This window comes from Takifugu rubripes, chromosome 1, assembly GCF_901000725.2.
Source record: "Takifugu rubripes chromosome 1, fTakRub1.2, whole genome shotgun sequence".
NCBI lineage: Eukaryota > Metazoa > Chordata > Actinopteri > Tetraodontiformes > Tetraodontidae > Takifugu > Takifugu rubripes.
In genome coordinates, this window is record NC_042285.1 from 14,625,940 (window position 1) to 14,640,091 (window position 14,152).

The following is a 14,152-nucleotide window of genomic DNA, read 5'->3' on the forward strand; positions in this document are numbered from 1 at the left end:
AACCAGACAAACATCTATACATTTATTAATCTTGCTTTTGTGTGATGCTATCAAACAACATTTTCCTTTGTGTGTTCCAGTCTCCCACTATTTTAAACATTAACAGTGAAGTGTTATTACTTCATATGTAAAGAACGTCGGTACTGATGTTGGGCTCAGACACCTGGGCCCTGCCAAGTTTGACCCATAAAGTTTATCTAAAGTGTGAATTTGGTTTCCATGGTGAAGTTTCATTTGAGCACCACGATTTTCCTACCTTTTACTCTCCTTTGTTTTCTGTAGGGGCCCGTGTTAATGCCAAAGATAATATGTGGCTTACTCCTCTACATCGGGCTGTGGCATCGAGGAGTGAGGTAAACACACACACACACTTACACACACACACGCTCGCATGAATGTTAGAAATGTCAAAATATTTTAACGGTATATATTTATTTTAGAGGGCTATAGAAAATAACATTTAGGTGAGAGTGATAAACTCAATGGAAATATTAATTTACAGTTTGATTAACACAATTTCTTCAGACATCCATGGACCTTGTTTTGTGGAGAAATGAATCTACAAACACTGACGATCCAATTAGACTCTGCTTCGAAGGATTCTGTGATAATTGTGATGATTTCCCAACGGAGCTAATGAGATAATAAAGCCGCAGCTTCACCGGCCCTTTGAAGGCATAAAAGCCCCCTGCTGGAGCTGATGGAGTCAGTGGTTTCTTTGGCAGGATCAGGTTCTCAAAACTATCCAAAACACCTCAAAGCTCCATCGGGTTAAAAACAAAGAAAAAAACAACAACCACATTTTTACAGCTAATCCTAAGCGTGACTCTGTACATGTCAGCACCATTAGCATGTTAGCATGTTAGCATATTTTATATCAGAGAGGAGACGGGGCAGTCAGGTATGTTCAGTTTATCAAGGTGATAATCCAAATTTCAAATGCTTGAAAATCAAAGAAATGGTAGAATCAGGAGGAACACAGAGGCAGAGACAGGTAGACAGACTGACACTAAGAGAACATTAGGCCACCAGGGGGGGGACACAATGGACACAAGTGGAAACCATGAGGTGATCTCTATTTGATCCGTGGATCGCTATATGAATATTTTGTTCCGGTCCTAGTGTTTCTGATTTGGGACATGCTGATATGAGAGTGGTCTGGTCACTGTTATTTGAGGACTGACTCCTAGAATCGCACCTCATCTCCGTCCTCAGGAGGCCGTCCGAGTCCTGATTCACCACTCAGCCGACGTGAACGCCAGAGACAAGAACTGGCAGACGCCGCTGCACGTCGCAGCGGCCAACAACGCGCTGAGCTGCGCCGAGGTGATCATCCCGCTCCTGAGCAGCGTCAACGTGTCGGACCGCGGCGGACGCACTGCGCTGCATCATGCTGCCCTCAACGGCCACACTGAGGTGCGGGTTTTTGTCGATGGCTGGATCCTCAAGGCCAGCTGCCAAGCATGACGTTCTCCTCCAGCTCTTTTTCTCTCTGTCAGATGGTGAACCTCCTGCTCAATAAAGGAGCCAACATAAATGCCTTTGATAAGAAGGATGGACGGCCTCTGCACTGGGCTGCTTTTATGGGTAAGAGCCACAGTCAGGTTGTGGAATATGTACCAGGTTTAATTTTAATGTCTGAGGTGTTGTTACTCAGTCTAAGCTTAGCTTGAATTCAAATCTGGAGGTCTAACACAAGCTAAATCACAGGAAGGAGAAAGTTAAGCTTTGATCCAGGAACAAATTCTTTAAACATCCCGGACCTTGTTTTTTTCCCCCTTTAACATTACATAATGCGTTCAACGTTGGTGTGGCCCTGCAGGTCATTTGGATGTAGTGCGTGTCTTGGTGAATCAGGGGGCTGAGGTCAGTTGTAAGGACAAACGAGGGTACACCCCCTTGCACACGGCAGCCTCTGGAGGACAGATCGCTGTGATCAAACATCTGCTGAACTTGGCTGTGGAGGTAAACACACACACATGTACAGATTCATAGATAAACCAGCCATTACTCCCTAACTCTCCCTATGTTGTCACGGTGACCACAGATTGATGAATCCAATGCATTTGGCAACACGGCACTCCACTTGGCCTGCTTCAACGGCCAGGATATGGTCGTCAGTGAGCTGATCGACTGTGGCGCCAACGTCAGCCAGCCCAACAACAAGGGATTCACTCCGCTGCATTTTGCTGCAGCTTCCACACACGGAGCGCTCTGTTTGGAGTTCCTGGTCAACAACGGGGCTGATGTCAATGTGCAGGTATGGCAGAAATGTGGAACCCTTTATCAGTGACATTGTGGCTCTACAATTATGAACGCCCCTTTGTCTGCCGGAGCATAGGCAGGGGTCGTCAACAATTCCTGTCCAGTGGCCAGTTTCTTGTGTCCGAGTCACATGCTTCCATGTGTTCATCTGATGCGTTCACTAAACGTCACATTCCAGATGTCTATATTGTAGCAGTGGACCCTCCAATTCAATTGTGTGTAACGCTCCGTATTAAGATGAGAGGACAACCCATTAAATCTGAAAAATGACTTCTTGTCGTTCAGAGCCGTGACGGGAAGAGTCCCCTTCACATGACAGCGGTTCATGGACGCTTTACTCGCTCTCAGACCCTCATTCAGAACGGTGAGTCTCATTATGGCCTCTTTTTATGTACCGTCGATACTTGCACGCCCTTGATCGACCTTTTCATGTCAGGTGGGGAGATTGACAGCGTCGATAAGGATGGAAACACCCCTCTTCACATCGCTGCCCGTTATGGTCACGAGCTGCTCATCAACACTCTGATCACCAGCGGAGCCGACTGCACCAGGTCTGTTCGCTCTTCTGCCGATGAGTGTCACGTTCCGCTGTCACAGATACTAACAAAGTAGACTGTTGTTTCTGCAAAGACGAGGAGTCCACGGCATGTTCCCTCTCCATTTGGCTGCCTTGAATGCTCACTCGGAGTGTTGCAGGAAGCTGCTGTCCTCAGGTAACACACATGGCTCGAGTTTCATATTTCAGTTGAAATGAAATATATGATGGTTCCGATCTCAGCCTCTCTGTATTGAGCTTGGACCTCTGTGGAATTTACACGTTTTCTGTGTGCATGACTGGATTTTCTGTTTTCCACAGTCCAATAAAAAACATTAGGCTGATTGGAGAATCTAAATTTCCGGTTTGTTCAAGCATGTGAGTGAAAGTTGGGTTGTTCTGTGATGACTGGTGACCTGGGCTGGGTGTGTCCTGGCCTCTCACCTGTTAACTGCCCAATCTAGACTCCTGCACCCAGTAACCCTGATTAGGAATAGATGGTGGTGAACAGAACAGGCAGGAATGGAAGCGAGCATGGGTGCATGTCATCAAAGACACTATTAACATTCTATACATACATTGTACACATTTATTAACATGAGGGCTCATATAAGTCAGTCAAGACACAGTAGTGGGAGGAGCTTGGAAACAAATGTTAGCGGAGTGTTGAAAGAAAGAGCTCAACACACTTTTGTGCGTCTGTTGTGAAATAATCCTGTTGTGAATTATAAACATCAGGGGAATAAATGTCATTAAATATGACATCAGCGTGTACAAAAACAGCTATCAAGCCCAAGTACACACTTGCATCACCTTGACTGCTAAATTTGAAACCAGTGTGTAGAAAACTCATGTGTCATGTGGGTATCAGCTCCCACCATGGTGTTTCTTCTTCTTTCAGCCTAGAGATTGACCTGTGTGATGTCCCAACATGTGGCAGGCCGTCTGTGTTTTATTTCCTCTGTCAGGACTGCACACTCTTGATTCCCTCCTTTAACTCTGGCACTGCCTCTTCTCTTCCTCTCCTCCTCCTCTTCCTCACTGTCTCTGCTGCCGCTGCTCTTGTGTCGTCTGCTCCTTCCCCCTGCACTGCCCCTTCAGGTTGGAGGGTTAGTATGGTGTGTAATGACTCGGTCCTATCTGCAGGCTTCCAGATAGACACTCCCGACACCCTGGGGAGGACATGTCTGCATGCTGCTGCTGCCGGAGGGTGAGGCTTGAAAATTCTGGGTTGATTTCCAATTTGGGGCTCTTCTGTCAGTAGTTTGCTGCCGCAGCTCATCTGATGGAATCAAAGTTTTCCATTCTCCTCCCTGCAGTAATGTGGAGTGTGTGAAGTTGCTCCTGAGCAGTGGTGGAGACCACAGCAGGACTGATAACTGTGGCAGGTAAAATAAATTATGTTCCGATATTTTAGAATGTTCGCACTGGTTTGATCAACACACACAAACACGCACAGATACACAAACTCATAGACAAACTGTCTACGACACTATGTTGTTTTAGACAATGTTAATGTATAAATTGTCTCCCTGTTATTTTACAGGACCCCCCTCCACTATGCGGCTGCCAGCCGCCACTATCAGTGTCTTGAAACCCTGGTTGACTGCGGGACCGCAATCAATGCCACTGATCAGTGGGGGCGCTCTGCTCTTCACTATGCAGCTGCTTCGGACCTGGACAGGAGGTGACGGGTAGTGGGGTGGGGGGGTGAGATTGGAGGTGACACGTTCATACTATTACAAGATTAAAACACATTTTTTTAATGTTGGTTTTTTATGTATTTGTTTTAAAAATACAATAGAATTTGTAAAATAAAAGGCAAAATTTATTCTGTGATCAGTAACTCAAGAGAAGGTTGTTGGTATCAGTTCATTTGAATGTTTGATGTCGTAGATATTTCTGTTTCCTGACTCCTCGCTCTCTCTCCTGTTGCTCCTGTTGTTCAGGCGTCGTGATGTTCTCGAGCCAGAAAGTGAAGGAGTTCAGGCGGAGAGAGAGAAAGAGGCAGCACTGTAAGTCAGCAACAGAAGCACCCGTGAACTGTGCCTGCATACCAGTAAAGGTCCAGCGGTGTCTGTGGAGCACCGGCAGGGTTGTTTGGATACAAGTAACACAAGTAAAAATAACTGCAAATTACAGCCAAGCGTGCTGAAAGGAAACTATCTCAAAATATGCAATTTGATCAAACATCTGAAAGAACCAGGGTGCTTTAAGTTAAAAGTTGGCCTGGCTGCCATCGCAGCTCTTTGGTTGTGTAATATCTTTGCATCTTTCCGTCTGCAGCTGTGGTAGGAGATCAGCAATTGCATTTCTTGAATTTCAACCTTTAGTTTTCATGATTGTTAAGATTGACCTCTAATATCTGATTGACTGTCTTAGTTTTACAAGCATGACCCTGAAAACTCAAAGGGACAATGTCTAGCTTAAGGAAAGTCAGGACTTTAGATAATTTTGGGTTGTTTTGATGTCAATCAATTGTCAATTGTAGCCCCTAAAAGAACACACAAAATGCAATGAACAGTTATTCACCTCCTGCAGAGATTTTAATAATTCAGTCAAAACAGATCCAGGCATAAGCTTAATACAAATATTACAACTGTTGAGAGATTTTCCATGGGACAGTGTAAAGACAACAATGGAGCACCACTCGTGCGCAGCACACTTGCAGACCCAGACAGAGATGGTTTTTATGTTTGTGTTGCAGATGTTTAGAGTTTCTACTTCAGAGTGGTGCAACAGCGGCTCTTGAAGACAAACAAGGATACCGTCCCATCCACTACGCTGCTGCCTACGGACACAAGCACTGCCTGGAACTGGTTAGGACACACACGCAAACACACATGCACACATATCACACACACACACACACACACACACGCTTTACACACACCCGACACTGTACTCATTGTAATCAGGTGAAATGAACACATTTAAAACAAAAATGGAAGTTCTGTGCTTCTAAAAATGGGCCGAGTTACACGCACAAAAGTTGTTTTCAAGCTGTCTGTTCCTCTGTGGGTGCTTGGAGCTTTTTTAACCAATCTGGTTGAGAGTCCAGGAGCAGACTAATGGAAAGAGCTGAAGGCTTCTGGGGTTTTCTAAGGCGTGCGCAAGAATGAAGTTTTGTTGTGTCTTCATCATTTTTAGCTGCTGGACAGAGACCACAGTCACCCTAATAACCCTGAATATCTGGATGCCAGGAGCCCCATACACCTTGCTGTGAGACAAACACACACACACACACACACACACATACACACACACACACGGACTGGAAGAGAGCAAGAGAGATTGTGTTTGAAATTCAGTGGACTTTGTAAGAAAAGACACGTGTGTGTGTATTTGATACCAGGTTTCAACTTTAAGAGTGCTTGTTCCTGTAGGCATATCATGGCCACGCTCAGGCTCTAGAGGTGCTGCTGCAGGGGGAGACACAGGTGGACCAGAGGGACGAGGCAGGCAGGACCTCGCTGGCCCTGGCTGCCCTCCGTGGCCACATAGAGTGTGTTCACACCCTTCTGAGCCAGGGGGCTTCCCCCCACACTACTGATGGCCAGCATGGACGCACTCCTGTCCACTTAGCAGGTGACTTCCTGTTTGAATGATTCTGTAAACACATTTTTAAAAGCAGCTAATGTGTGGTAAAGGTGTGTACTGTTGAATAAATTCTAACTGCGGCAATATGATATATATTACAATTTCCATTAATTAATTTTATTTTCCATTTTTTTGTCAGCAGCTTAACAAATTTGTATTGTTAATTATTTCATTTCAAATCTAGTATAGATTACCTAAAAGATATGTTTGAAATATGGTATAACAACAGTTTTAAATGACTGTTATCATTGTTTATGATGAGCATTTTACTCAGAAATATTTATGACCAAACTCTTCCATCTTTTAAGCAACACCGCATATGTTGTTCTATAGGTTCATTTAGTCACCCGTGGAATGTTTTGACATAAATTTTTCACAAAATAAACCAACTTTAAATCCATTCATTTAAATAAATTAATGTAGTAATTAAGTAAATACGTTCTAAATATGTGTAACCTGCATGTCTAATTTCTTCCTTGTTCTTTCCTCAGTGATGAACGGTCACACATCGTGTGTGCGCCTCCTGCTGGATGACTCGGATGGTGCAGACTTGGTAGATGCTGCCGACTCTCAGGGACAGTGAGTTATTTCCTCTTTGTGCTCATGTCTTCCACCTTCCTGTCAGTTTCTTCACGTGGTTTTTCTTCCGTGTTGTCTGTAGAACTCCTCTGATGCTGGCTGTAGCAGGAGGACATGTCGACGCCGTGTCACTGCTGTTGGAGAAGGAAGCCAGCGTCAATGTAACCAACAAACACGGCTTTACTGCGCTCCACCTTGGGGTAACTGTTCAGCTGCAAGAGATTCTGGTATTGGTCCAGAATATACTGAATGAGTTTTGGGCCACGATATTTATTAACACACAGTATTTTATAAAAATGTCTTGGCAATTATATTTGGATTCGGTTGATAATTTGTTAGTTTTTTTTTGTTTTGTTTTTTAATCTCCTTTAAAGCCTTCAAAATTTCTCTCGGACACATAGATAATTGTGAAAGCTGTCACTGTGTGTACGCTTATATGCTGGAGGCCAGTGGGTCCTCTATGGAACAAATCTGAGGATTTCCGTTTGCCACAGATGATGGCACGTCATGGTGGCTTAATATCAGAATGGACAACTGTGATATGGTTTCACTTTGCAGTTCCTCATAAATATACAGTAATGATAATGTGTTTGCAGGCACATATAAAAGCCTCCTATGAATAAATGATGAATTAACTCAAAATGTGTGACTGTGAACATCACAAGCCGTAAAATAGGTCATTTTTGTTTTGCTTTTGTTTAATTTTACAAAAATTTCCACATCCAAAAATCTAAAAATATACTTTTTTTGTTGTTAAAGTAATAACATTATATGTGGGTTAGTTTGTGAAGGCTTTAGAGTTGTCCACCCTTTCTCTCCAGCTGCTGTTTGGCCAGGAGGAGTGCATCCAGTGTCTGCTGGAGCAAGAAGCCTCCGTTCTGCTGGGGGACTCCCAAGGCCGGACGGCCATCCACCTGGCAGCCGCCCGTGGTCACGCTTCCTGGTTGAGCGAGCTGCTGAATATCGCCTGTGCCGAGGCCTCGTCCCTGCCGGCGCTTCGAGACCTTAATGGATACACACCTCTGCACTGGGCTTGTTATTACGGTCCGTTTATTCAAATAATAAACCTAAAAAAATGAGTAGAATTTAAAAAAAAACTGATTATTGTTGTATGAAATAAGTGCAATTAAATTTGTTTTTGTTTTGGTAAAAATGTGTGTGTGCGTGTGTGCATTTTCACAGGTCATGAAGGGTGTGTAGAGGTTCTGCTGGAACAGAAGGGTTGTCGATGTATTGATGGAAATCCTTTCACTCCACTGCACTGTGCTGTGTAGGTCACACACCGGCGGAACATTATTATTGATCCATCCTGCTGTCTTTTGACATGTGCTGATAAACCCACAGCAGGAATAACCATGAACCATGTGCATCTCTGCTCCTGGAGGCAATGGGCTCAGACATTGTTGGCTGCAGGGACGCCAAGGGCAGGTGCGTTTGGGTTGTCATAGAAACCACAGAGGTGTGGTGAACGGTGTTTAACATGACTGGTTTTGCGGGCATGTCTCCACCGAGTGTGGACCTGCCAGAATGACCACCCTCCCTGTCGTTCTGCAGAACCCCGCTTCACGCCGCGGCGTTCTCGGGTCATGTCGACTGCGTCCAACTGCTCCTGTCCCATGATGCACCTGTAGATGCTGTGGACCAGTCAGGTTGCACCCCACTCATGATGGCAGCGGAGAAGAGCAGAGAGAGCGCTCTTGGTAAACAGATGCTGTATTGCATGTGACAGTGTGCGTGCGTGCGTGTGCACGTGTGCCTATATTGACCCTTTCTTATGTTCCAGAGGTGTTGCTGACAAACACCAGTGTCGACCTCAGTCTGACGGACAAAGAGGGCAACTCTGCCCTTCATCTGGCCTGTAGCAGCGTGAGTGGCCACTTTTATTATTTTAACTGCTGAGAACGAGTAGATCGTTGGCGGTGCCTCGCGCGTCACTGCAGCAATTTGCTAGAAACATATGAAGATTTAAGCTCTCTCGCCTGGACAGAATTAAAAGAATAAATGACAAAACTGTGAAGAACATCTGATGGGTGGGCTTCTATATTTGTTCCTGACAGGGAAAAGAGAGCTGCGTGATGTTGATCCTGGAGAAGCTGACAGACAGTGAACTCATAAATGCCACAAACGCAGCTCTGCAAACGTAAGTGAAGTTTAATCTAACGAGGAGTGTGGATTCATGTTTAGACAACTAGCACTGTTTCCTAATCAGATCCGATCAACAGAAAGTGGAGTTGTGAATAATCGAACCCTTTCCCTGCAGTCCTCTTCACCTGGCAGCTCGCAGTGGTCTAAAGCAAGTGGTGCAGGAGCTGCTGTCCCGAGGGGCCAGCGTTCAGAAGCTAGATGAGAACGGTGAGTCCGGACTGTCGTGGCTCCAGAACACAAAGCTTTGCACGCTGCAGCCCCAGCTCTGCATGTAGGTGTCCTCCTCCTGCATGAATGCAGCTCATGGCTGAACTTTACTTTTCTCTTGGTGTGCTTTGAGTGTCTTTAAAAGGGGATCGTCGTTCAATTCCAGTCCGTGAACCATTTTCTTCATTTTAGCTGTAAAGACAGACTTCCTTTTGTTGAGGAGTCCATTTGATTTTGATTGAAAGGCTAATTTAGGACTTTAGTTTAGTGGGCAAGTTTAGCGGTTAAATGCTGACCTGTAGAACAGAGTGTGTTACCAGGGGCGTTTGACTAAGATCACTTTGCTCTGAGAGACCCTGTCAGGGTCAAACTACTCACAGCACCATGACTTACAATCAATGTCATAAATCTCTTTTACCACAACTAAGTGATGATTAAACAATCCTCTGGATCCTTTGCTGCTAGTAGAGCCCAACTTATACCCAGTTTTCTTCCGGTCCTACTCTATTTTCCACAGTAGTGACATCATTGTTATAGAGCATCCCCTAGCACAGGGGTGCCCCAGTTGGGGTTTCTGTCCTACCAGGATGAGAGCGCTTACTCCAAGGAAGGTGGGATCCCAGGGGGAAGCGTTGTCTACCTGAGAGGACAAAGCCCGGCTGGACTGGATTTGGGCTCATTTTTTTCAGTGTCACATTGAAGGTGGTTTGCTCAGCGCTCTGTGTGGTGCAGGTGTTTAGATCAGCTATAATCATCCGTCCTCCGGATTCTTATTGAACCAGTCGTGATGATGGCGTCTGTCCCGACTGAAGAGCTGCTCTGTGTGTCCTTTTCCCCTGTCTGCCTTTGCACTGCAAGCCAGTGAAACATTAATAGAATGCCGCTCCCTCTGCCCCCACTGTGTCTTGTGCTTTGCCTCCCCCACCTCTCCCTTGTCCACGTCTCTTGCTCCCCCCTTGTCTTTCTCTATCTGCCCCAGGTCTGACCCCCGCTCTGGCTTGTGCTCCTAGCAGAGAGGTTGCTGACTGTCTGGCTCTCATTCTGGCTACTATGATGCCTTTTTGCTATCCTTGCAGCTCCAAGCCCCCCTCCCTAGGCTCCCTACTGAGGCCGCCAACCCACCAGGTGGGTAAAGGTCCTGCTGGCCCCTGGGGGCCACACAGCCCCAGGAACCACTCTGGACCCTCCAGTGAGGGCACCACTGAGAATGACTCTGAGGACTCTGAAACCTTCTGACCCCTCCTTCACAACTGTTGGTACTCCAGGTTCTTTCAATGGAGTGATGCAAAATAAGACTTTTTGGGGGGGCGGGTAATACAGCATTGACGGGTTCTGTACAGATCAGTGAGACCTGCTGATGAAGAATGTGATCTGGATCGGTACTTGTTTGCATGCTTATGTTAACTTTTCACAGTGTTTTTTTTATTTTTTATTCTTCTCACGGGTGCTTAAATCCAAATTAACCTCTGACCTTTAGAGCCTGCGTACTGAAGAAGCTTGGCTCAGAGATGATGATGATGATGATGATGATGGCTCAGCAGAAGGGCAGAAGAGCTGAATGAGTCAGTAGGATATGAGACACTGGGTGCATCTCGGTTTTACTCATTCAATCCAGATTTTCCCCTTAAGAGAAGAGGAATAGAGTAAAGCTTTTAACATTTTTTTTCCTTCAATGTAATATTTTTTAGATATTTATTTAATGTTAAAACCTTAGCAACATCCACATCCTATTTAAAGTTGAGTTAGATGACCAACATTTTTACATTTTTCCGGCCTGTAACGTGTGACAAAACCTCTCGTCTCACATTAAACACGTCTTCGGGTGATTTGGGCCCCTTTCAGGACAGAACCGTGATCTGGCACTGATGAGATCGTCTTGTTACTGTCTTGTGTTCATGCAGATGGCCAGAAACGGCAACAGTTGCTAGTGGCGACGCCTCGGCTTGGTGCCCATTACTTTTGAGCCTGCTGTCTGCAGGGAAATGCATTTTCCGACTGTTAATTGTTATATTTTCCCAGTGAAATTAGAGTCCCACCACGAGTAACAGCCACACAGACGAGTATAGAACATGTAAGTGTTAAAGCCGACCACCTGAGGAAGCTTCACTAGAATTGCACGTCGGGGTGAGGTGGTGCCAATGAGATTTCAGTCATTTTCGAAGACCAGAACCCGCCAACAGCTGGTTAATAACAAGGTTCTGGTGACGATTGGAGCCAGTTGAGTCACTGAACAGAACAGTTAGAGCCAGAGATGATCTTTGATGCAGTCTGGAGCCCATTTATGTTGATTCTATGGCTACATCTGTTGCTCCTGACCTCTGCAAACACCCCCAGTGTTCGTTTGTGGGTCTCGTTGTGTTGTGTGTTGTGCTGTGAAGCTGATCTGATTAGGCTGAGAATGTTCCCGGTCATGACCCTGCCATGACACGCTGCAGTAGGATTTGGTTTGGTCGAGCAGAAGAGAGGAACATCTCTGAACGGGACTTTGGTCTCATCTGCCTGAGAATATAATTCCAGAACTGTTCAAGCCTTTTAAATCTTCTTTTTAAGTAAAAATCCAATCTTACCTTCAGACATTTAATTGCAACCATATCTTTTACCTCTACCTCCTCCAGTCTTCCTGACAAGTCTTCTAGGAGTTTTAAATTTTTCTTTAATTAGCTGTATTATTATTATTACATTAAGGTATTACCAAAGACATGATTCTGTTATGATCCATGTTTGCCGTTCAGAGAACTTACAATTATTTCCAAACTAGTCCAACAATAATTTACTGCCAATTTGGGAACAACTATAGTTGTTTACCTGCTTTATTTATCTTGCAGCAAAGCCATAGCTGACTATAAAGTGACTTGTTAGTTAATATAATACTTTAACTCTCCCGAGTTTTGGGTTCTAACCTAAAGTCAAAGTCATCTTGAATGATGATTCTGTAAAAACCCTTAAATCTGGTCTGTCTCAGCTTTGTTCAGACCCACATCTGTGGTGTGAAGAGCTGTAAACACAACACATGCATCCTGTGGCCATAACAGCTGGAGGGACTGTGTGGACGTTACTTCTACTCTGCCTGTATCTCATGGCATCTCTATGTGGACCAACAGAACCAGCACCAGAGCACTGGGCTCCTGCTCTGAACCCCGAGTGATCATGCAAGTCTAGATTCTGTCAATTTAAGGCTTTAAAATGATTGAAATTAAATTATTGAATCTCGTAGAAATGCTGCCAGCCCATCACACACACACACACACACACACACACACACACACACACACACACACACACACACACCTTGTCCTGTTATCACCAATCCTGAACATTTCCAGTGCCTTGATGTTGCCTCACCTCTGTTTTCATTACGATGGTATAATTCAACACGCAAAATCACTCATTTGATACCAAATTAGAATTCCCAAAGGAGTCTTCGAGATATGACGATGTAAATGGCAGGTGTCGACCTACTGAGTGGAATTCTGACCAGTGTCATATTTATCCAGGTCCCATTTAACTCATTTAATTGAATTAGAACTTGAGTGCACGAAGGCCTTTTATCCCAACAAGACTGCAAGTTTGGAGGCTTTAAAGGGCTCAGATATAAATAGAACTGCTCAGAATGTCTCTAGAATTGACTCTTCACAAAATATTTACCTTCAAAAAGCTTTGAAAGGTGCCATCTGTACTAGAATTTAAGTTATTAATGAAACGGACACGTTTTCCCTGAGTTGACGCTTAATTAGAAAAAAAGTTGTTTTCAAATCAATATAAAAGGCACAGAAGGATAAGGGGTTGATGGGAGCTGCATCTCCGCACGTTCATTAAGAAATGAACAGTAATGAACCCATTATGTCAGTTCTTCATCTGTGTGAGCGAGGAGGTCGGCAGGAGATTCAATCAGCACAAACTGCTGATTTCAAGCACGACGGTCTGAAAAGTCCCTGCAGCAGGTCTGCTAGCAGCTAACGGCCTGGTGTTGAATCGCCTCTGTACTGTCTTCCACGGTCACACTGACCTCCACCACTCAAACACCATTAACAGTCACTGAAAGGATCAGTATAAAGTGTATTTTAGGGCAAACTTTCTGAAATTTCTGGTGACGCTTTTAAGGTGGCGCAAACCTCCAGATGTTTGAGCGATAACCGGAAACCTCTGCAGCAGTATTATCAGTTGTCTCTGGGCGTGAGGAGGGAGTGATGCTGCAACAATAACAACCAGACTTCTCTTTTATTGATGAGGAGAGTGTGCTGTCTTACTGTAGGTACTGATATGAAAATATTTTTGTATGTGAAGTGTGAATTCTTCTTTTTTTTCTTTTTTTTTTCTTTTATGCTATGTTGCAATCAGTGTATGAAGCAAAAGCAACAATTGCACATGTCATGTCTTGATTTTCATACCAGTTCCTGATGCAGTATGCTACATTTGGGCTCTTTGTCAACCTCCCTGTTTTATATGAAATAAAAAGAGCTTGTTTGGAGCACCTGTTGCTTTGTTTAATTCAGCTTAATCACAGCGTGAAACATTTCTTCCAAAAAAATAAATAAAATAAGCAGCTTACTATAAAATACACATATTCAGCCTTTCAACACTACTTCAGATTTTCCTATAGACTAATCATATCTTTAAAAATTCTAAAATTTGTATGTTTGAGTCTGCAGAATCAAAGCCTGTCAAGAACATTTTTAGATTTAGGGGAAGGGAGAGTCACCATGGTAACTTGCACTGAACCAATTAGGATGTAATTATACGACCAAGTCACGGGTTGGTTAACTATTTTCCTGTTGCTATATTGTTTAAAGTTGACCAGCACGTTGAATAGTAATGGCTGCT

General features: G+C 44.4%; 1 protein-coding gene across 3 annotated transcripts in view; it reads left to right on the forward strand.

Annotated features, from left to right (window-relative positions):
• The window catches only part of ankrd44 (ankyrin repeat domain 44), a 20,382-nt gene extending 6,583 nt beyond the window's left edge, over window positions 1-13,799 (forward strand). Inside the window, exons 4-28 of one of the 3 annotated variants that reach the window (XM_029839904.1) lie at window positions 283-353; window positions 1,216-1,416; window positions 1,500-1,587; window positions 1,823-1,965; window positions 2,048-2,260; window positions 2,551-2,629; window positions 2,702-2,816; window positions 2,896-2,978; window positions 3,902-4,010; window positions 4,120-4,188; window positions 4,347-4,487; window positions 4,750-4,815; window positions 5,508-5,619; window positions 5,951-6,022; window positions 6,187-6,388; window positions 6,892-6,979; window positions 7,062-7,179; window positions 7,801-8,023; window positions 8,162-8,249; window positions 8,324-8,407; window positions 8,534-8,679; window positions 8,763-8,845; window positions 9,037-9,119; window positions 9,240-9,331; window positions 10,311-13,799. In XM_029839904.1, coding sequence (XP_029695764.1) covers window positions 283-353; window positions 1,216-1,416; window positions 1,500-1,587; window positions 1,823-1,965; window positions 2,048-2,260; window positions 2,551-2,629; window positions 2,702-2,816; window positions 2,896-2,978; window positions 3,902-4,010; window positions 4,120-4,188; window positions 4,347-4,487; window positions 4,750-4,815; window positions 5,508-5,619; window positions 5,951-6,022; window positions 6,187-6,388; window positions 6,892-6,979; window positions 7,062-7,179; window positions 7,801-8,023; window positions 8,162-8,249; window positions 8,324-8,407; window positions 8,534-8,679; window positions 8,763-8,845; window positions 9,037-9,119; window positions 9,240-9,331; window positions 10,311-10,567 — 3,026 coding nt within the window. In that variant the 3' untranslated portion in view covers window positions 10,568-13,799. The remainder of the gene's footprint in view (window positions 1-282; window positions 354-1,215; window positions 1,417-1,499; window positions 1,588-1,822; window positions 1,966-2,047; window positions 2,261-2,550; window positions 2,630-2,701; window positions 2,817-2,895; window positions 2,979-3,901; window positions 4,011-4,119; window positions 4,189-4,346; window positions 4,488-4,749; window positions 4,816-5,507; window positions 5,620-5,950; window positions 6,023-6,186; window positions 6,389-6,891; window positions 6,980-7,061; window positions 7,180-7,800; window positions 8,024-8,161; window positions 8,250-8,323; window positions 8,408-8,533; window positions 8,680-8,762; window positions 8,846-9,036; window positions 9,120-9,239; window positions 9,332-10,310) is intronic. The other 2 variants (XM_029839908.1, XM_029839916.1) reach the window with 2 other exon arrangements.
• Window positions 13,800-14,152: the final 353 nt, after the last annotated feature.